This window comes from Mixophyes fleayi, chromosome 6 (assembly GCF_038048845.1).
Source record: "Mixophyes fleayi isolate aMixFle1 chromosome 6, aMixFle1.hap1, whole genome shotgun sequence".
Lineage (NCBI taxonomy): Eukaryota > Metazoa > Chordata > Amphibia > Anura > Limnodynastidae > Mixophyes > Mixophyes fleayi.
In genome coordinates, this window is record NC_134407.1 from 47,328,690 (window position 1) to 47,351,719 (window position 23,030).

At 40.0% G+C, this 23,030-nt stretch overlaps 1 protein-coding gene across 1 annotated transcript; it reads left to right on the forward strand.

Annotated features, from left to right (window-relative positions):
* Positions 1-16,014: 16,014 nt before the first annotated feature.
* Positions 16,015-22,828, forward strand: LOC142161123 (interferon-induced protein with tetratricopeptide repeats 5-like). Its single transcript, XM_075216410.1, has 2 exons — positions 16,015-16,207; positions 20,189-22,828. The coding sequence occupies exons 1-2, from the start codon at positions 16,203-16,205 to the stop codon at positions 21,594-21,596; spliced, it is 1,413 nt and encodes a 470-aa protein (XP_075072511.1). The 5' UTR covers positions 16,015-16,202; the 3' UTR covers positions 21,597-22,828.
* Positions 22,829-23,030: the final 202 nt, after the last annotated feature.

The following is a 23,030-nucleotide window of genomic DNA, read 5'->3' on the forward strand; positions in this document are numbered from 1 at the left end:
GAACTTTTATGATTCGCACCAATAATTGTACCTGGACTGCGTAGAGGAGTGGGTCACCACAATATATATTAAAAACCCTGAACTTTTATGATTCGCACCAATAAATGTACCTGGACTGCGTAGAGGAGTGGGTCACCACAATATCTATTAAAAACCCTGAACTTTTATGATTCGCACCAATAAATGTACCTGGACTGCGTAGAGGAGTGGCTCACCACAATATCTTAAAAACCCTGAACTTTTATGATTCGCACCAATAATTGTACCTGGACTGCGTAGAGGAGTGGGTCACCACAATATATATTAAAAACCCTGAACTTTTATGATTCGCACCAATAAATGTACCTGGACTGCGTAGAGGAGTGGGTCACCACAATATCTATTAAAAACCCTGAACTTTTATGATTCGCACCAATAATTGTACCTGGACTGCGTAGAGGAGTGGGTCACCACAATATATATTAAAAACCCTGAACTTTTATGATTCGCACCAATAAATGTACCTGGACTGCGTAGAGGAGTGGGTCACCACAATATCTATTAAAAACCCTGAACTTTTATGATTCGCACCAATAAATGTACCTGGACTGCGTAGAGGAGTGGGTCACCACAATATATATTAAAAACCCTGAACTTTTATGATTCGCACCAATAAATGTACCTGGACTGCGTAGAGGAGTGGGTCACCACAATATATATTAAAAACCCTGAACTTTTATGATTCGCACCAATAAATGTACCTGGACTGCGTAGAGGAGTGGGTCACCACAATATATATTAAAAACCCTGAACTTTTATGATTCGCACCAATAAATGTACCTGGACTGCGTAGAGGAGTGGGTCACCACAATATCTATTAAAAACCCTGAACTTTTATGATTCGCACCAATAAATGTACCTGGACTGCGTAGAGGAGTGGGTCACCACAATATCTATTAAAAACCCTGAACTTTTATGATTCGCACCAATAATTGTACCTGGACTGCGTAGAGGAGTGGGTCACCACAATATATATTAAAAACCCTGAACTTTTATGATTCGCACCAATAAATGTACCTGGACTGCGTAGAGGAGTGGGTCACCACAATATCTATTAAAAACCCTGAACTTTTATGATTCGCACCAATAAATGTACCTGGACTGCGTAGAGGAGTGGCTCACCACAATATCTTAAAAACCCTGAACTTTTATGATTCGCACCAATAATTGTACCTGGACTGCGTAGAGGAGTGGGTCACCACAATATATATTAAAAACCCTGAACTTTTATGATTCGCACCAATAAATGTACCTGGACTGCGTAGAGGAGTGGGTCACCACAATATCTATTAAAAACCCTGAACTTTTATGATTCGCACCAATAATTGTACCTGGACTGCATAGAGGAGTGGGTCACCACAATATATATTAAAAACCCTGAACTTTTATGATTCGCACCAATAAATGTACCTGGACTGCGTAGAGGAGTGGGTCACCACAATATCTATTAAAAACCCTGAACTTTTATGATTCGCACCAATAAATGTACCTGGACTGCGTAGAGGAGTGGGTCACCACAATATATATTAAAAACCCTGAACTTTTATGATTCGCACCAATAAATGTACCTGGACTGCGTAGAGGAGTGGGTCACCACAATATATATTAAAAACCCTGAACTTTTATGATTCGCACCAATAAATGTATCTGGACTGCGTAGAGGAGTGGGCACTGGGCACCACAATAAAATATATAAAAAACCTTCAACAGATCTGCATTACACTACACATACGGCTGCTCCTCCATCCTCTCCATCATATACATGTTGGAGTTTTAGCGTGTGACAACCTCTTGTTTTTGATAATGTCAGTGCATTTGGAATATTTTTCAATTTGCCCCACACCACTGAATGTACTTTATCTATGATACGCAATACGCATCTATCTATCTTGACTGCGTAGTGTGGTGGCCCCGGTACACAATTTGGTACCGAGGCCACAATATAATTTAAAAACCCTCCACGTGTCGGAATTCCACCAAACAAGTATCTGGACTGCATAGTGGGGTGGCCCCGGTACCCAATTTGATACCGGGGCCACAATACCTCCTCCAAACATGCTCCAGACAATTCGTCATTGACAGACCCCAGACAGACAGGGTCGTAGTGTTATTGTTTGACTTTGTAAACCCAAAAAAATGTCCCTGTTGCACTTGCACATAGTCGTGCAATGAAGACTGACTTTTTCATTTAAAGGCACGATCTTTAAAGTGTCAGAAAGAGAGAGAAGACACAGGAGAGGAGAGTTGTAGCTGGGGACCTGGGGTGGAAGCTCCCAGGCTCCCCCAGCATTGCCTGGAAGTCTGAGCGTGGTGACTGAGCCAGGGCAAGGAATGTGTGCCCTGGATGAGGGGGAGAACTCCATGCCACTATAGTGAACCCAAGAGAGAGGGGGACACTGCACATGGAAGAGGCCCTGGAGTGAGGGCTGCTACAAGAGGCATGGTAGCTGTAGTGTCAGATCCTGAGGCTGAGAGTACACAGAGTGACGTGTCAGAGCACAGGAGACATTATCCCCGCAGAGGAGGGATGAGCTGCAGTTGAGAGGTCTGCTGTTGAAATAGGACATGCACACTTTAACACACAAATCATTTCAGCGACAGGGCCTACCAAACAACTTTGACTGAAATGATTGGTTTGTTTGGGCCCCCACACCAAAAAAGCTATTCATCTCTCCCTGTACAGACTAAACAGGCTCTACTGAGGCAAGATGTCGTCCTCATCCTCAACCTCTGATTCCTCTCCCCCTACAGTGTGTACTTCCTCCTCATCACACATTATCAATTCGTCCCCGCTGGACTCCACAACCACAGGTCCCTCTGTAGTATCTGGAGGGCAGTGCTGTACTTCATTGAGGAATTGATTATTCATTTTTATAAACATCATTTTTTCAACGTTGTGAGGAAGCAACCTCCTTCGCCGCTCACTGACCAGGTTCCCCGCTGCACTAAAAACTCTTTCCGAGTACACACTGGAGGGGGGACAACTCAGGTAAAATAGAGCCAGTTTGTACAGGGGCTTCCAAACTGCCTTTTTTTCCTGCCAGTAACAATATGGACTGTCTGACATGTCTACTTGGATGGTGTCAGCAAAGTAATCATCCACAATTTTTTCTATTGTCACAGCATCCAATGCAGCGAGAGTAGACATGTCTGCAATGGTTGGCAGGTCCTTCAGTCCGGACCAGATGTTATCAGCATCCCCGCCAGTGCCTCTTTTGGGAAAACTGAGCTTTTTCCTCGCAGCCATAGATGTGGAAGAAAATGAGGGTGGAGCTGTTGGCATGTCACGGTCCTCTTCAGAGGACAATCTCCTGACCAGCAGGTCTTTGCACCGCTGTAGACTTGTGTCCGCCGGAAACAGAGACACAACATACGCTTTAAACCGAGGATCGAGCACGGTGGCCAGAATGTATTCCTCTGACTTTAAAAGAGTGACCACCCTCGGATCCTGGCAAAGCGTACGAAGGGCTACATCCACAAGAGCTACATGCTTGCTGTAATCGCAATGGCTTACCAGCTCCTCCCTCACTTTCTCCAGCTGCTTCTGCAACAGCCTGATCAGGGGAATGACCTGACTCAAGCTGGCAGTGTCGGAACTGACTTCTCGTGTGGCAAGTTCAAATGGCTGCAGAACCTTGCACAACACGGAAATCAGTCTCCACTGCGCTTGACTCAGGCGCATCCCCACTCCTTTGCCTATGTCGTAGGTGGCTGTGTAGGCCTGAATGGCCTTTTGCTGCTCCTCCATCCTCTGCAGCATATAGAGGGTGGAGTTCCAGCGCGTCACAACCTCTTGTTTGAGGTGATGGCAGGGCAGGTTCAAGCTTTTTTGATGTGCCTCTAGTCTGCGGTAGGCACTGGCTGAATGCCGAAAGTGTCCAGCAATTTTGCGGGCCACCGCAAGCATCTCCTGCACACCCCTGTCACTCTTGAGGTAATGCTGCACCACCAAATTAATGGTGTGGGCAAAACATGGGACGTGCTGGAAATTGCCCATATTTAATGCCCGCACAATGTTACTGACATTGTCTGACACCACAAATCCCCATGAGAGTCTAAGTGGGGTAAGCCACTGGGAGATAATTTCCCTCATTTTCTCTAATATGTTGTCAGCGTTGTGCCTCTTATTAAAGCCTGTAATGCACAATGTTGCCTGCCTTTGCATGAGCAGCCATTTTGTAGATGCTGCTACTGATGCAGCTGTTGCTGTTGCTGCGGAAGGGGATGCATCAACCCAGTGGGCTGTCACAGTCATATAGTCCTTCGTTTGCCCAGAACCACTTGTCCACATGTCCGTGGTTAAGTGGACAGTGGGTACAACCGCATTTTTAAGAGCACTGAGGACACTTGATCGTACTTCTCTGTACATTTTTGGTATCGCCTGCCTAGTGAAGTGGAATCTCGAGGGGATTTGGTACCGGGGACACAATACCTCCATCAACCCTCTAAATCCCACTCCACTGATGGCGGACACCGGGCGCACGTCTAACACCAACATTGCAGTTACAGCCGCAGTTATACGCTTTGCAATAGGGTGACTACTATCGTATTTGGTGGTCATGGCAAACGACTGTTGGACGGTCAATTGTTTGGTGAAAGACTTAGCGGTCTTACGACTTCCCCTCTGGGAAGATGACCGACTAACAGCAGCAACAGCAGCAGTGGCAGTAGTAGGCGTACCGCTGCAGGATTCCTCGGATGAATCCCGTATTGAGGAGGACTCAGTCTGGCTGCTGACTTGGGCTGCAGGACTGAATCTGATGGAGATTGTGGAGGAAGTTGACGAGGAGGGTGTTGCTGGTGTGTATCCAACTGGACCACGGGATTTAGGTGTCCCTGTACCGATGAGGGTCCTAGCCCCAGTTCCTGAACTAACCACTGAACTATGAAGGTTATTCAGGTGACGTATAAGGGAGGATGTTCCTAGGTGGGCAAGATCCTTACCCCTGCTTATTTGAGCTTTACATAAGCTACATATTGCCATACATTGGTTGTCTGGATTTGGATAAAAATAACTCCAGACCGAAGAGGTGCATTTTTTGGTCTTCTGACCAGGCATGACGATGGGCTTTTTCATCCCATGGACATCAGCTGTTTCCCCCCCTGGTGCCTCATTTACAATAACCACATCACCATCCTCATCATCAAGTTCCTCCACAGCGCCAGCTACATCATCAATAGCCTCCTCCCGAGCCACCTCTTCCCGTACAGTGATGGGAAGGTCAGGCTTGACAACCACCAACACCCTTGGACTCGCCTTGGGGATTTGTGATAATTTCTCTTTAGAAGGCAGAGTTGTTTGCTGTTTTGTTGCTGACAGCATAACTCTCTTCAATTTTTTGTAGGGGGGGGGAGGAGGAGGAGGGCTAAGATCCGTGGGTGAAGCTGAACCACTAGTCATGAACACGGGCCAGGGCCTAAGCCGTTCCTTGCCACTCCGTGTCGTAAATGGCATATTGGCAACTTTACGTTTCTCCTCAGATGATTTTAAGTTTCTCTTTTTGCTACTTTTTCTTAACTTGGGCTTTTTGGATTTTACATGCCCGGTACTACGAGATTGGGCATCGGGCTTGGAAGACGACGTTGATGGCATTTCATCGTCTATGTCATGACTAGTGGCAGCAGCTTCAGCATTAGGAGGAAGTGGGTCTTGATCTTTCCCTACTTTATCCTCCAAATTTTTGGTCTCCATTATATGTAGCACAAGATACTGCAGAATGTGTGAACTTGGTAATATTGCAGTACCAATGGACTTATACTGCTGGATTGGTTTTGCAAATTTGGTTATAATTATTATATATTTTTTTTTTTTTTTATTTTTTTTTTTTTTTTACTTTTTTCTTATTTTTAAAAAACTTGGGAATAGTGGGGAAATAACTATGCCCTTAGAAGCACAGAGCACAGGACACAGCACCACTGGACTGAACAGGACACGGCACAGGACCCAGCAGCACTACGGAACTCAGCAGGACAGAGCACAGGACACAGCACCACTGGACTGATACTGCAGAATGTGTGAACTTGGTAATATTGCAGTACCAATGGACTTATAATGCTGGATTGGTTTTGCAAATTTGGTTATAATTATTATATTTATTTATTTTTTTTAATTTTTTATTTTTTTTTACTTTTTTTTTATTTTTAAAAAACTTGGGAATAGTGGGGAAATAACTATGCCCTTAGAAGCACAGAGCACAGGACACAGCACCACTGGACTGAACAGGACACGGCACAGGACCCAGCAGCACTACGGAACTCAGCAGGACAGAGCACAGGACACAGCACCACTGGACTGATACTGCAGAATGTGTGAACTTGGTAATATTGCAGTACCAATGGACTTATAATGCTGGATTGGTTTTGCAAATTTGGTTATAATTATTATATATTTTTTTTTTTAAAATTTTTTTATTATTTTTTACTTTTTTTTTATTTTTTAAAAACTTGGGAATAATGGGGAAAAAACTATGCCCTTAGAAGCACAGAGCACAGGACACAGCACCACTGGACTGAACAGGACACGGCACAGGATCCAGCAGCGCTACGGAACTCAGCAGGACAGAGCACAGGACACAGCACCACTGGACTGATACTGCAGAATGTGTAAACTTTGTAATATTGCAGTACCACTGGACTTTTACTGCTGAATGTGTGAACTTGGTAATATTGCAGTACCAATGGGCTTATACTGCAGGATTGGTTGTGAAAATTTTGTGGTAATTAAAAAATATTAAAGTAGTTTTTGGTATTTTTTAAAAAAACTTTTTTTTATTTTTTTAAACACAGGGGAATATTGGGGAAATAACTATGCCCTTAGAAGCACAGAGCACAGGACACAGCACCACTGGACTGAACAGGACACAGCACAGGACCCAGCAGCACCACTGACCTCAGAAGGACAGAGCACAGCACACAGCACCACTGGACTGATACTGCAGAACACAGCACAGCACAGCACAGCACAGCACAGCACAGCACAGCACAGCACTAAACAGCACAGCACTAAACAGCACAGAACTAAACAGCACAGAACTAAACAGCACAGAACTAAACAGCACAGAACTAAACAGCACAGAACTAAACAGCACAGAGGACCACCTAACACACCCTCCCTCTACCCTGATCAATGCCCGAGTGAAGATGGCGGCGACTAGCGGGGAATTTATAGGATCCGAGTATCGCGAGATCCGACAACGGGATTATGAGTCAGAGCCTCAGTTTCACTTTTGAATTTGGCGCCAATACCCGGATCTGTCTCAGATCCGACTCGGATCCGCAACGTTCGGGTGGGCTCGGATTTCAAAAATCCGAGTGCGCTCATCCCTAATTGTAGCTAGGGACAGCATTGTTTTTCATATTTTGCTGTTTGAATTTGCACATATTTTGTTTTTACTCATCACTTAATATCTTTATTCGTTAAAGCAACAATTCCATAACAAAAAAAAAATAGGTGTGTTTATTTTTTAACATAAATGACTGTGGCAGGCTAAAGAAAGAAACTTGGTAATACTTACCATATTCATTGGCTTATTTCTTCATTCTGCACACACCACAAACAAACCTGGATGTACCTACATCTATGCAGAGTTGCGCGAATTACCTTTTGCACCTGCTTGTGCATGAAGAGACTTGATGGTAGTAAATACACATTGATGACTATCACCACCACTAACTAACAGCTTGTAATTGGCTGATTATGAATTCCTCTCTGAAGCTGCTGGGTGCTTTGTTCAGTGCTTGTGCATATAGGATTTTGTGTGCATACTTAAAAAAAAAAAAAAAAAAATTTCATGGAAGGATGGTTATATCCACTGTAGGTTATAGCTACTGTATTATATGAAGCCTAAAAGCTAATGCGTGTTTCGCCATGAAAACAAATATATACAAAGTTTTATTGCATTTACTACCTGCTATTGTGTATGGGTATGTGGATATAAGTTATGCCTTCCATAAAACTATATGCAACAGAAGCAGAGCTGGACATGTCTTGAGATGCACGCGATTTAGCATATGGACTGAAAGTATTATATTTTTGTTGCAAATTTTTGAGCAATAATTTACAGAGAAGTTCCATACAACTCTGCATCCAGTTCTGTTCATTTGAATGGCAGCCACACTTGTCTGTCCTGCAGAGGGATTTTGAAAAGGAAGATAATGATTTGCATGCTTAAAAGGTACAATGCATATAGAAATTCATCATACTGTTTTGATATCATTACCTTTTGCCTCATTACACCATGGAAATTTATATAATTGAAATCAAACTTTTTACAGCTTTTTTTCACATTTCACCTTAAAACACTCAACTAATAAACAAAGGCAACAGTTTTGAAAATTAATAACAAATGACAAACTAGAATAAGAGAGTTGGAAATTTGATCAGTCCACTGATTTAATATGTTGTAGAGCCCTACAATTCTAAACCCAAATGGGCAGAAAAACCTGGCGCTGACTATAGCAGTCTATAACTTTTATAGTATAGATACAAAACTGATTCAAATAACAATTAATATACTTAGGAAAAAATTGCTGCTTATTTATACAAGTTGTTTTGCATCAACTTAAATTATAATGAAAGAAAATAAAAAAAACAAAAGCAAGCGCAAATAGATCCTATCTAGTAAATACCACCATAGATATAAAATATATAATAAAATTAATTTGTACAACCATTAATATATTTATAAAGCAAAAAATTAGAAAGAAAATACCAAACCATTAATCCAGACTAATAATTGATCTAAAATTTCGCTGAGGTCACCTATAGTGCACATATAGGGAAAAAAAGTATAAAGGTCTCACAGACAATAATTCATTGCATAATCCGGAATTTTTGATAATAAGAGATCACTGGATTAGCCCACAGTACAAGACACAATTGTATCCATTAAATTCCATAGTCTTTTTTCCCCTATATGTGCACTATAGGGAAACAAAATTAATGACCAAAATTAGTCCGGATTAATGGTTTGGTGGAGTATGTTTTGATATTTTCTTTTTTAAAAATGTTTTTTGCTTTATATATGTATTAATGGTTGTACAAATAAATTTTATTATATATTTTAAATCTATGGTGGTATTTATTAGATAGGATCTATTTGTGCTTGTTTTGATTTTTTGTTTACTTTGTAGAGCCACCTTTTGCTGTAATTACAGCCATCAGTCTGTTTGGATATGTCTCTACCAGCTTTGTGCACCTAGTTTGGGGAACATTTGCCCATTCTTCCTTTGCAGAATTGTTCAAATTCAGTCAATTTCATGGTGAACGTTGATGGACTGGTCTCTTCAAGTCCATCTACAGATTTTCGGATTAGATTTAGGTCAGGGATCTGACTTGGCCAGTCAAGGACAGTCACCTTCCTATCCTTAAGCCACTGCATTGTTTTTATGTTGGTATATATAAACCCAGATGAAGAAAAACACCCCTACAACATAATGTTGCCACCACCATGCTTCATAGTAGGTATGGTGTGTTTTAGGTAGTGTGCTGTGTTTGGTCTGCGCCAAACATAGTGATCAGAGTTCAGTCCAAAACTTTCTATCTTGGTCTCATCTGAACATACAATTGCATAATAGCATCAGAATCTTACAACTGTTTTTTTGCAATGCGTGAACAAGACTTTTTCAGAAGAGGCTTCTTTCTTGTCATCCTGTCATATAGGGCAGCTTTGTGTAAAACTTGTAAAATAGCTGTCACATGACATCAGCCAATCTCAGCCATAAAGACTTGTAAGTGTAAGACCTTCAAAGTTGCCATTGGCCTCTTGGTAGCTTCTCTGATCAATATCCTCCTGGTTCTGTCATCCGGATTGAAGGATCGGATCGAAGCAAGGTGTTGGTGGTGCATTATGCTTTTAACTTTCCAATAATGCTTTGAAAGAGATAAAGTAAAAGCCTTTGAAATCCTTTTGTATCCTTCTCCTAACTTGTGCCTTTACACAACTTTTAAAAGCATCTTTGCTGCCATGGTGATTTCTTTGCATTACCATGTACTACTAGCAGTGGAATCCTCAAGGAACAGTCACTTTTGTTCTGAAGAAATAAAAACCACCACAATGGATGTCAAGTGGTGGCCAATTAGCCTGTTGTGTAATCTGGAAGATCATTGGTTGTACCTGAGCAAGTTCATAATGGTTACTCTAAGGGTGTGATCACTTATCTAAACCAGGTATTTTAGTAATGAATTATATTAATTTTTAAGAATTTTTGTAAGTGTTTTTTTCACTCTGATATAGAGTGTTATAATGTGTAAATACAACTGAGTGTTATAATGTGTAAATACAGCTGGTAAAGGATGCATTTCATTTATTTCAATTTCCATGGTGTAATGTGAAAAAGGTAATGCTTTGGACAGCATATGGTGCTTTTCTAATGGCACTGTACTTCTATGTGTGATTTCTGCTTTAAGTACCTAGTACCCATTTTCAAGGCAATATCTATGAACTACATTACAAACATTTGAACCACACCTACTGTGATATACATTTCAAAGTCTTTCAAATTCTTGAAGCTGAAACTACAAACAAAATATACACTCAACATTGTGCAAGGGATTGTTGAGGTTGAAGAGTATATGAACATATTGGTTTTATTCCCTCACAAACATTATTGATATATAAATATACAGATTTGGAACTATGTCTGTGTTTTTTATAGATATACTGTAGATTTCCACATTTCAACAACTAAATGTATACATATATCCACATTTTTTTTAATCTTACATTTACAACTCTCACACAATACAAATTGTTTTTATCTACACAGCATTTTGTGAATAGATGCTACTTGCTGGGAACATAAAAAGAAGAATTTCCATTCTGTGGATATGGTAGCTATGCAAAAAAAATTAACTTTGTCCCAAGGCAGAATATATATATATATATATATATATATATATATATATATATATATATATATATATATATATATATATATATATATATATATATATACTATGTGTATAAATAGTAAACAATGTATGATTTACAAATGTAGCTCTATATGTGTGTCACTGTCCAGCACCTATGCCACCTATGCAGTCAGTACCAAAAACCCTGTGTAACTGCAAAGGAACATTTATGAATTTTCAAAACACATTTCTAGTCATGGATTCTTTATCATTGCCTAACTACTTACCAGAATGTCCTACAAAGATGATATTACCTCCATATCAGATCATAAGTTTAATTTCATTTACATATAAGACATGTAAGACATGAATGAAAGTATGATATTTGACAAAATATGATATTTTTCCCTTCACTCATACGTATCCAAGCTGCTCAGTCTCCTGTCTCACGGTTGAGATATCCTGTGATATCACAGAACCACAATGAATGCGAGAGGTCTGTTGTTGGATATTATTGATGGATATTGATAAAAGCTTAAAAAGAGATTCTAAGAAATTTCACATTTACAACCTGTGCCATAAATTGATAATGGGCACTCTCTTCTGCAGCTGAGAACATACAACTGAATCTATCTATACATAAAAATATCATAGGTAGAGCACAAGAATTTAGAAACAACCAAAACACAGCAGAGTAATTTAGTCTCTCCTTTTCAGAGTTTATCCCATTTTAGGACACATAGTTACTGTGAGCTACATCAAGCTAATTATATTTGGTCACCTTAGTGTGATCATTAAGCAAAATGATAATCAAGGTCAATGGTTTTACTTGTTAATTGTTGGTTAGCATACAATAACTCAGCTGCAACATTAATCAATTCAATCATCTTAATGCCCAATTTACGCTATTACAATTGGTAAATGCCAAAATATGTTATTAGCTCTGTAGTGTTAGTCTTAGCTTAGTTTTACTGTGTCCTGGATATCACTTCCAGTTGTTTTGTTACCACCTGTGTCTTGACCACCACTTGTTGTAGTGACTTACTTATTGTGTACATAAGTACCTATATTTTATTTCCTGAGGCTATTCCGTTTTAGAGCTACACTTGATCATCTTCTGAATTAACACTGTAGTCAGTGTATGTTCTCAGTCCCTGCAGACACAGGGCTATGTGTTTTTCTTTTGATGTATATATAAGTTATTTAAATTTTTGACAAAAGAAACATATTATGAGGTAAGGGTTGGGAGGGCTATGGTTTTTAGTGAATGCAAAATGTCTGTCATCTATGAACTTTATCCTGAGCATTTTTCCTGCAAAGGTGCTGTATTTCTTCAGGAATACTGGAAAAGCAGAACAGGAAAAGGAGGGGGCGGATCAGTCTAGATCAAATACAGTAATGGTGTGCTCACGTATTTGCGACTGAGGTAGACCTGCACACAGACGCATATACTCATAACACGAGGCACATCTTTGCGGGTGCTGATTCAAAGAGATGCAATGAATATGATAATGATTAGCAGCATTAGATAGCTGCTTTTGATTTATTAATAACTGTCTGGACACTATTCTCCGGTGTGTATATGGTGAGTAATGCAACTTTACTACTAACACGGTCAAGGTACATCTCTATGCTATCATTATTGTGATGCATAAATTTACTCCTGGCATAAATCTGATGAATACACTAGTGATGTACTGCTGGATGCATCTTGAGATGCACTCGCTCATGCATGTCATTTGCTGCGTATGTTTGGAGCAATATATGTGTCCCATAATATATGTATTATTGTGGATGCTTTATTTCATATTGCAACTGTTTTTATACAGTTAGCTTTTATTGTAATCATGTTGCTCCTGTATGTAGAAGTACAGGGGGTCCTAATAGCTAGACCTACAGGAATTAATATTGCAGTGGTTGGGATGTCCTCAGGCCAGAGCGGAATCTCAGGATTGGAGTGTGCTATAGAAACAGAACTGTCTTTTAACAGTGTGCCACGGACAAGGAAAAGCGTTCCCATATACATGGATCTTAGAAATGAGAAATCAGGGATGGTCGAAAGGCCCAGAAAAGTGAGGACCAGGGGCGAAAAGTCATAGTAGAGACAGAGAATGAAATTACCATAAACAATTGCAGTTGATGCAGGCGGGCAACTGAAAGTGATGCAGGCCACAGGTAAGGGTGCTTACTGGAAGCTGGAGAATGCGCATGTTGGACTTAATACAGAATAAGTCAGGAACGCAAGACAACTCTGCATGTGCCAGTGGAGATTGCAGTGTATGCCAGGAACAGAGCAGGGACTTAATGCACACTGGAAGCAAAATCACTTAAACCCAGGATCTGAAATCAGGAACACAATATACAGTAAAACCAGTGTCCAGTAACGGAGATTTCAAGATAAGAAGAGATAAGGATTTTAACAATTTACTAATGTATGGGCATTTGGATAACAGTGGTCATCTTTTGCAATGGTGACAAATGACAATATCATCACCCTCATCATCATTCTCATCATAGATGTCCTCATCAATTACATTTTAATTTTAAAAAAGAAGATACATCATGTAGGTGACTGTTAGGCAGCATGTGTGACACATTAGAGAGGGACAGCAGTGGCAATATCATTTTACGAACAGCAGCAGCGTCAGTAGACATTTAACAGATGATGATAGACGTTCGTACATATGTTCGACAGTTACATGATCAACATAATATGGTAGGCACCCTAAAGTCAGGGTTTGAAAACAATCAACATTAATGACATCAACAGTATGTATTAGTTAGACCAGTGGTTCCCAAACTTTTTCAGTTCGCAGCACCCTTAGAGTCTCCAAATTTTTTCAAGGCACCCCTCCAAAATAATTACTGAGCAGTTCTGTTTTAGAAGTAGTTGGGTCAAAAAATTGTAATAAGTATTTAGGTCACGACAGAAATACTTATTTAGTTGTATGCAAAAATGCCCCTCTGCATTCAGACACTCTGCCCCCTCTGCATCCAGGCACACTGCCCCCTCTGCATCCAGGCACACTGCCCCCTCTGCATCCAGGCACACTGCCCTCTCTCACGTTGCCCCCTCTGCCCTCTCTCACGCTGTCCCCTCCTCTGCCCTCTGTCACGCTGTCCCCTCCTCTGTCCCCCTCCTCTGCCCTCTGTCCCCCTCCTCTGCCCTCTGCCCCCCTCCTCTGCCCTCTGTCCCCCTCCTCTGCTCTCTGTCCCCCTCCTCTGCCCTCTGTCCCCCTCCTCTGCCATCTGTCCCCCTCACTCTGCCATATGTCCCCCTCACTCTGCCATCTGTCCCCCTCCTCTGCCATCTGTCCCCCTCACTCTGCCCTGTGCAAGGCGCCAGCCATAGAAAAAAGAAAGAAAACAGGAACTTACCAATCCGTCGGGCGCCGGGACCCAGCAGCCTCCTCTCTCCCGCAGCTTGTCACTGACGTCGATATTCAGTGACAGCTGCGGGAGAGGGGAGTCTGCTAGGTCCCGGCGCCCGGCGGATTGGTAAGTTCCTGTTTTCTTTCTTTTTTCTATGTCTGGCCGGCGGCACCCCAGTGACAGCGCCGCGGCATCCCTGGGAGCCGCGGCGCACAGTTTGGGAACCGCCGAGTTAGACAATTGAAATGTAGACAGTATTATTTATTAGGATGACAATAATATCCCTAACCCTAGCCCTGTCCTAGTCCTATCCTTGTCACTAGCTCTATTCTTTTAACATCAATAGTTTTTATTAGAATTTGAATATTTAGGAGTGGGAGGGTACAGAAATAAATAAGGGAAAACTAAGAGGAGTACAGAGTGGGAAGCAGACATAACAATGTATACCTATAACCACTTAGTATTCAACAAAATGTATATCTTCAAGGTCTAGTTATTCGAGGGGTTAGAGGTTATTACAAGCACCAGCATGCCTAAACTGTTAATGGCAGCCTGGACTTGCTGGGACCTGTAGTTCATCAAGCAAAAATGGTGTCTTTCACTAACAAATACATTTTTATTACGCCACATCCACCGCCCAGGGGTGTGGGAAAAGCCCTAGTGCTTTCAGCACGGTGCTGGATACCCCTAGGGGGCAGTCTGTTTTTTTCTGCTGATCCCATCTCCCTAGGAAATACAGCCCCATGCAGACCAGCCTGAGGATGGATGTCATCATAGCAGGGGGCCCCCACGCTGCAGGTTCCCCTGCTATAGTACCAGCAGCCCCAGCTAGTGAAGCTAGAGCTAGTATTTACAATATCGGGGGGATTCCACACTTTTTGTCCCACCGATTTTGCTTTTTTTGTTTTAATGTATTAACATTTTATTATTATGTGTAGTGTGCTGTGGTGTGCCAGCGAGCCGCTGGCTGTCTGTGCCATTGCCGTTCGAATGTCGACTTTAGCAACTGTTGACACTCACAATGTCACCATTTTAATGATGTCGACATACTGAACAATCGGACTGTCGACAGCATGTTTTCCTACATCGGCGCTGAAAGCTATAATTTTGTATTGCTAGTTAGCTTTTAAAGACAAGCGACTAAAAGTTAACTTTTCCATTGCTTGTTAAATTGAGTTGATTCGCAGACATCATAGATGTTTATGGAGACTTCGTTAAACAGCACAAAGTAGGTTAAGGCAGGAGAAATCTCAGATTTTTTATGTGTTAACCCAGTGGTTCCCAAATTTTCTCAATTCAATGCACCCTTAGAGTCTCCGTAATTTTTTCAAGGCACCCCTAAGCCAAAATAATTACCAAGTAGTCCTCCCGCCATGCTTATCATCAGCCCTGGTCGGGGCACCCCTGTGAGATTGACACAGCACTACAGGGAGCAGCTGCACAGTTTGGGAACCACCATGTAACCAATCGATACATTGTGTAGATTGATGCAATGGCCATACACCAGAGAAAACAGACCACTTAGTTTTAAAGAACTCTCACACTGTTCCTGTTTCTCTGGTCATATTCCCTGGATTTTGTTTCTGTCTTTACTCCTCCCCTATTGTGTCTGTTTTTGCTTGTCATGATCCCTGAGTTTTGTTTCATTCTTTACTCCTCCTTTATTGTTTCTGTTTCACTGGTCATGTTCCCTGAATTTCGTTTCTGTCTTTACTCCTCCCCTATTGTTTCTCTTTCATTCTTTACTCCACCTTTATAGTGTTTGTTTCACTGGTCATGTTCCCTGAGTTTCGATTCTTCCTGTAATCCTTACTTTAATGCTATCCATAAAAAAACTATAAAAGCAATGCAATAGAAAGCAGTTCAGTTTCATAACGAATAGAAGCTGCACGCTATCAAACTACAGAGCTGAGATTGGGGTGACAGAGAACTTGACAGAATGAGGTATGCTAAATATAAACAATCGTGTTCACAATTTCCCAGATTATGAGTATTAATAATATTTTAGAATTTTTTTTATTTAGCTACTTTTAAATGCACATATGTCATTTGTCTGGAAGCAATAAAGAATTACATTGAAAACAGGCACTTCTAGTGATTGACTGTCTAGCACTACAGATGCAAGTTATTCAGTGTAAAAGGACATGCTAATGTCACAGAGAGGCTAATAGCCAGGCAAATATATTAATGACCAGTTAATACCTTATCTCATTAACTAACCACTCGCAAAAATAATTTCCAGTGTACCCAAGAAATACTATTCATTGAATTAACTATTTGTGTTAGTTGTATGTATCACTATATACTTTTCACATACAAATTATAGCAAGTATCCTAGATGTGGGACTTACAATCTTACACACAATACATATAATCTACTTCCAGACACTTCTATGCATTCATACAGTATCAATATATAGCCATATACAATATACAGGGCCGTAATTAGGGCTGTGCGACAGGGGCGACCGCCCAGGGCGCAACGCTGAAGGGGGGCGCAATTTAGGAATATTTTAGGTTCATTTGGTTAAAATTGAGGGCTAGGGGGGCGGCATTTGTCTTTTTCGCCCCAGGCGCTAGAATTCTAAGTTACGGCTCTGACACTATATATCACAGGAATTATATAAAGATAGACTATATATAATATCAGGAAAGATTACACATGGGTGTATTTACGTTTGAGATGTTATATATATTCTTTTTAACATATTCTTAAATAACAATCTTATATAAAATATAAAAAAAAGTGTCACAGATGGTACAATAAATCATCATGTTTCCTTTATTTGTTTTGTATATGTGTATAAGTACTTTAACCATGTATGTGCATATATGTGTATGTATCCCATATTCAATTACAATTCCAAATACAACTCTCATTCTGCACAGCCACAAACTCTATATGCTATCTCACAAACTCCATAGTCTATATGCTCCAAACACAAACTCACAGTACCACTATAATTACTCTAATTACAATCAGTACATTATTATAATTCCATATGCTATCTAACAAACTCCATACCACAAACCACTATCATTACTCCATATGCTATTTCACAAAGCACAAACGCCTATATTACTCCACATATGTAACAATATTCTTCTATATTCCTCCACATATGCAACCCTTGCAAACTATATGCTCCATATATAACCTAATACATCACAGTCTAAATATATAACCTCCATATAGTCCTCATATATATGTACCCATATCAGCAATGTTCCTCAATATCAGCAAAGATAACCCCTTTATGCAGCAATGTTAAACCCTTTATGCAGCAATGCCAATGGGGAGGACAGGGAAGGGAAGTGAGGAGAGGGTTAAAAACACACTTGCCAACTTTGGAGATCTCCCCTCCGGGATACACTCTTACCTATGTGCAATATCAAGTCCCATCGGAGCGCATGCAACAACAAAAAAGTTTATGAAAGAATTTATCAACTCATAATACTATAATCATTAAAAATATGTGATTTAAAAAAATGTGTAAAGAGACTACACAGCGTGCGGGCGGATGGAGCTAGGTAAGTAGTATAGTATAAGTATACTAAATTAATGTGTGTGTCAGTATACTAAATGTGCGCGTGTGTCAGTATATGAATGTAGTGTGTGTGTGAGGGTCACTAAATGAATGTAGTGTGTGTGAGGGTCACTAAATGAATGTAGTGTGTGTGGGGGGGGGGCACTAAATGAATGTAGTGTGTGAGAGGGGGCCAGTATACTAAATTAATGTGTGTGTGAGGGAGCCAGTAAATGAATATAGTGTGTGTGTGTGAGGGAGGGGGTCTTAATTTAGCTGTGGAATGCAGGTGGGGGGTAATTATTGTGCTGTTTTATGTGTGGGGTGATGGTGGGGCAAATTAATTTAATTTAATACTGGGGCCTATGAATTTAAGATGGAGTGATTGGACCTTTACTTTAATGCTGGGGTGGTTTGGGAGCTATTAATTGATTGTGGGGCTGTTTGGGGAAAATTAGGTCTATTTTATTAAATGTGATTATGAATTATTTAATGCCTGGGATTGTTGTGGGAAATTTTTATATTTATTAAACGTAAATGCTATTTAATTTATTGATGGGTTGTTTAGAGGGAGGGAAATAGGTTTATTTATTAAATGTTTATGCTATTTAATGTCGGGGCTAGTTGGAGGGAAATAGATTTATTCATCAAAAGGGAATACTATTATTTTAATATTTTGGCTGGAGGGAGACCTAATTATAAAACATGGGTGCTATTTTGATTTAACACCGGGGCTGGTTGGAGTTTTCTAAATTTCATGTACCCATTTTTTTTTTTACCAAATTGGACCCTCAACATTCCAGGATCCAGACAAGCAGCAACTGATCTAAAAACACCAGCAGCCACAGGTGGTGAAAGTGACAAGAACAGGTAGGAGAGAGCAGGGGCTATATTTACTAAACTGCGGGTTTGAAAAAGTGGTGATGTTGCCTATAGCAACCAATTAGATTCTTGTTATCATTTGTTTAGTACATTCTACAAAATGAGAGCTAGAATCTGATTGGTTGCTATAGGCAACATATCCACTTTTTCAAACCCGCAGTTTAGTAAATAAACTACCCTTTAAGGATGGGCTGCTACTTATGGGCCAGTGTTATGTGCTTGCCCCCCGGGCTAAACTCTGCCAGCCAGCCCTGGTGGCACACATACGTGTCATCACTTTCTGTCGGCACTTACACCTGCCCTGTAGCTGATGCAAGTCATACAGCTAAAAAACACGTACGTACAAGATGCGCAAAGCTTGAACCAGCCGCATTTGCGGGGGCATGCCCTCGGTAAACCCTACGTTCATCCGCCCCTTCCCTCCCCCATTTCGACCTTCAAGTTATAGGCAGTATTATCTGTCATTTGCATTCAGACATGAATTGCATACAATTGTGTTCTTTGGTGTACAGTCAGTTTCTAAATATGCGCAGAGCAATTTCATACAAGATACAGGCAGAGATTTCTGAAGATAATCAGGCCATAATATCTATATTTAATTGCATTCCAATCTATCTGCAGGAGAAGTCTGGTTGAACACTAGGAAATTAAATTATGTTCTGTAGAAAGATCCAACTCTTCGAGAAGTTTTTCCTTGTATTCATCAGTTCCCCTTTCCATGGATTGTAGCAATTGGCTGATTTTGGCTAGCTGTAAAGTGTTTTCATACAGTATGTAGTGTTCTCTCTGTACTTTAATCTCATGTCTCATAAACTTGGCAAATTGATCTTGCCATGCTGTTAAGTTCATTGTTTTGCACAGTGTGGCTACATGCTTCTTCAGTTTAGTTAGGGTAAGATGACAGTCAGACTCTCTGATAGAGATTGTTGCTCCAGGTCTTGCAACAACATAGGGGTTGTATTTTGATACACCACGTTTGTCACATGATTTGACAAAGTCCTCCAATGAAGTACACATCTCTATGGTAAGCAACACAGAAACCTTCCTAGCCCTTGTACCTCTGATTTCTAACCTGGTCAAATTATCACTAAGTTCCTTTTTTGAAGCTTTGACAGGCTGGAATACACATCTGCATTAATAGGTGTTCTGTTACTATTTGTGTTTGTATCCAGATGTCATTTTGCTGCTTCTCCACCTGATCTTCTTTTGGACAGTATTTTTTAAGCTAAAAGCGCTTCACTTAGGAACTTCCAAACAGAAGGTTTTGGATATTCTTTCAACTCTTTTCAACTGCATCCTCGATATAAGTAGAGTGCTGAACACACAACATAATTTATTCTCCTAAAATGTTGCATAGCAAAAATTTTGAAAATTAAGGATTAATTATTATTATTATTATTATTATTATTATTATTATTATTATCGAGCAATATTAGATAAGTAATTTATATTTGCTGGCATGGTTGAGTTTAGCAATTTACTAATACAAACCACTTCTCTTGTTTTCTTATTATAGTGAGCAACCAGAGATTGCCTTGAAATCACGCCTGTTACAGCTAAAATGTCATTTCACCTGGGGGCTTCTGGAAAAAGACGCTGATATTGATGGACTAGAAGAAAGATTGTACAACCAGCTGACATTTCTGGCCACCAAAAACAAATACATGGTGTACAATCTACTGGCCTATGTAATGCACCTTAAAGGGGACTATGCAAAAGCTGTTTCCAACTTAGAGGATGCTGAAGAAAAGATTAAAGAGAATAATCCAAATGGGATACCTGTCTCGTTTCTTGTGACATTTGGTAACTACGCCTGGGTGCACTATCACTTAAAACGATATGAAGATTCTCAGAACTACATAGACAAAATAGAACAAATTAATAGTGGATTACAACTGTTGTTAGATGACAGACAAGACATAGCTGATATTTATGGGGAACAAGGGTGGTCATTGTTAACATTTTGTAGGCCATATTACAAAAAAGCTAAAGAATGTTTTGAGAAGGCTCTTGAGCTAGACCCAGAAGATCCTGAGTGGAACACTGGTTACGCAACAGCAGTTTATCGATTGGAAACATTCAAAGGCAAAAAGTGGCCTGCTGCACAATGTAGGTCATTACCGTTGTTGAAACGTGCTATAGAGCTAGATCCAAATGATGCCGTGCTGAAGGCACTTCTTGCATTGAAGCTACAGGACCTAAAAAGAGCTGATGAGGGCAGAAAATATGTTGAAGAAGCTCTAGAACAAGCTCCAAACCTTCCTTACGTTCTTCGCTATGTTGCCAAGTTTTATAGAAAGGCTAAGCTGGTGGATGAAGCTCTGCGTGTCCTGAAAACTGCAGTAGACCTTATGCCAACTTCTGCATTTCTACATCACCAAATAGGACTATGCTACAAACAAAAGATGAATAAGAAGAATATAAGAAAGGAAGTAATTGAAAAAGTCATATTTCACTTTGAAAAAGCGCTAGAATACGAGAAATGCTTTATGTATGGACAAAACTTAGCAAATATGTACAGTAAAGCAGCGGAATACCAAAAAGCAGAAGATACGTTTAAAATGATTTTGACATTCACCAATATTACAGATGTAGAGCTACAGCAGATTCACTTAGATTATGGGCATTTTCAAGAACATATCAAGAAATCCGAAAGTGAAGCTATAAAACAGTATAAAAAAGGTTTCCAGATAGCTAAACCTAGCCAATACAGAAAAAGCTGTGAGAATGCATTAAAAAGCCTAGCAGAAAGGAAGATTCAGAGTGACCCTAGTGATGCCCTGGGATATGGTTTGCTTGGATTTATCTATAAGAAAAATGGGAAAACCTCAGAAGCAATTGAATCTTATGAAAAAGCCTTAATATATGATCTTCACAATGAGGAATATCTGAATGATCTCTGTGATCTGAAATTTATGTTATAAAATATTAAAAGATTATAAAATAATATAATGGGACTCATTTAATGCTTGGAGCTAATCAAGCTAAATGATGCAATTTTGCATCTACACAAACAACACAAGGGTTGAAAATGCAATATTTTTATATCATCATCACCATTTATATATATAGCGCCACTAAATCAGCAGCGCTCTACAGAGAACTCATTCACAACAGTCCCTGCCCCATTGGATCTTACAGTCTAAATTCCCTAACGCACACAGACTAGGGTCAATTTGTTAGCAGTCAATTGACCTATCAGTATGTTTTTGGAGTGTGGGAGGAAACCGGAGCACCCAGAGGAAACCCACGTAAACACAGGGAGAACATACAAACTCCTCACAGATAAGGCTATGGTAGGGAATTGAACTCATGAACCCAGTGTTGTGAGGCAGAAGTGCTAACCACTAAGCCACCGTGCTGCCTGCTTTTGCAATGTAGCACACAAATACTGTGCAGCTTTATTTTTACACTGCAATTTAGAGCTGAGTTAGGCCGAAACTGCTTTCTATCTCTAAATCTGTGCTATTTAATTTTCCCCTACTGCAGTGCAACCACACCGCCCACTACAGTGCAATATGGTGTTGCCAAATTGCAAAATAGCACCTTCTATCTGGATTTACTACTAAATCTAAATGAGTCCCTGTATGTGGAAATCACGTTATGGGCTTGAATTGGAGGTAGGTGCACATTTTGTCTGGATTCATAATTTGCAGTTTAGAATCCATGTTGCACTGCAAGGGGTACACATGTAAATGTTTGGAAAACATGGTAAATACCACATGCTCTTGCATGTTGTACACATATTGGGCCTGATTCATAAACTGCGATTTTGTTCGTACAATCTGCAAAATCACTCTAAAATTGCCCAGAACCGGACCATACACCAAAGAAAATCATCTTCAAGCGCAAAGGACACTTACTACAGCCTATGATTTAAGGAAGGAAACAGGACTGGGAAAGGGTGTTTGCCCGTAGTCAGTGTACAGTAAGGGAATGGCAATCTCGAATGCACACAGTAGCATCAGATTCAAGCTTTTGCATCTGAAAAGTACTAATTATTAGTGATGTGGGGTGTATGCATGCTATTATGATGTGTTTTGCAATCAGGAGCAGCTGTAAAAATTTATTTTATGTACAATAGACATTTATGACATACTAATAAATATATTTTATGTGGAGGAAAAAACAAAATAAACCTTTTTTTATTTTTTAATGTTTTATCATTAATGCCTATATTATTAACATGTGACATTATTTAATTAGTTTATTTTTTACTTTGTGTTCTTTTGTGATTTTATATTCCACATATGTATTAGACATATCCTGCAGTGTCTTGTATAGTAGAGCAGAGCAGACCTACACATGTATCTTCACAGCCGCAGCCCATCACAACTCTACATTAGGTTGTGCATTTT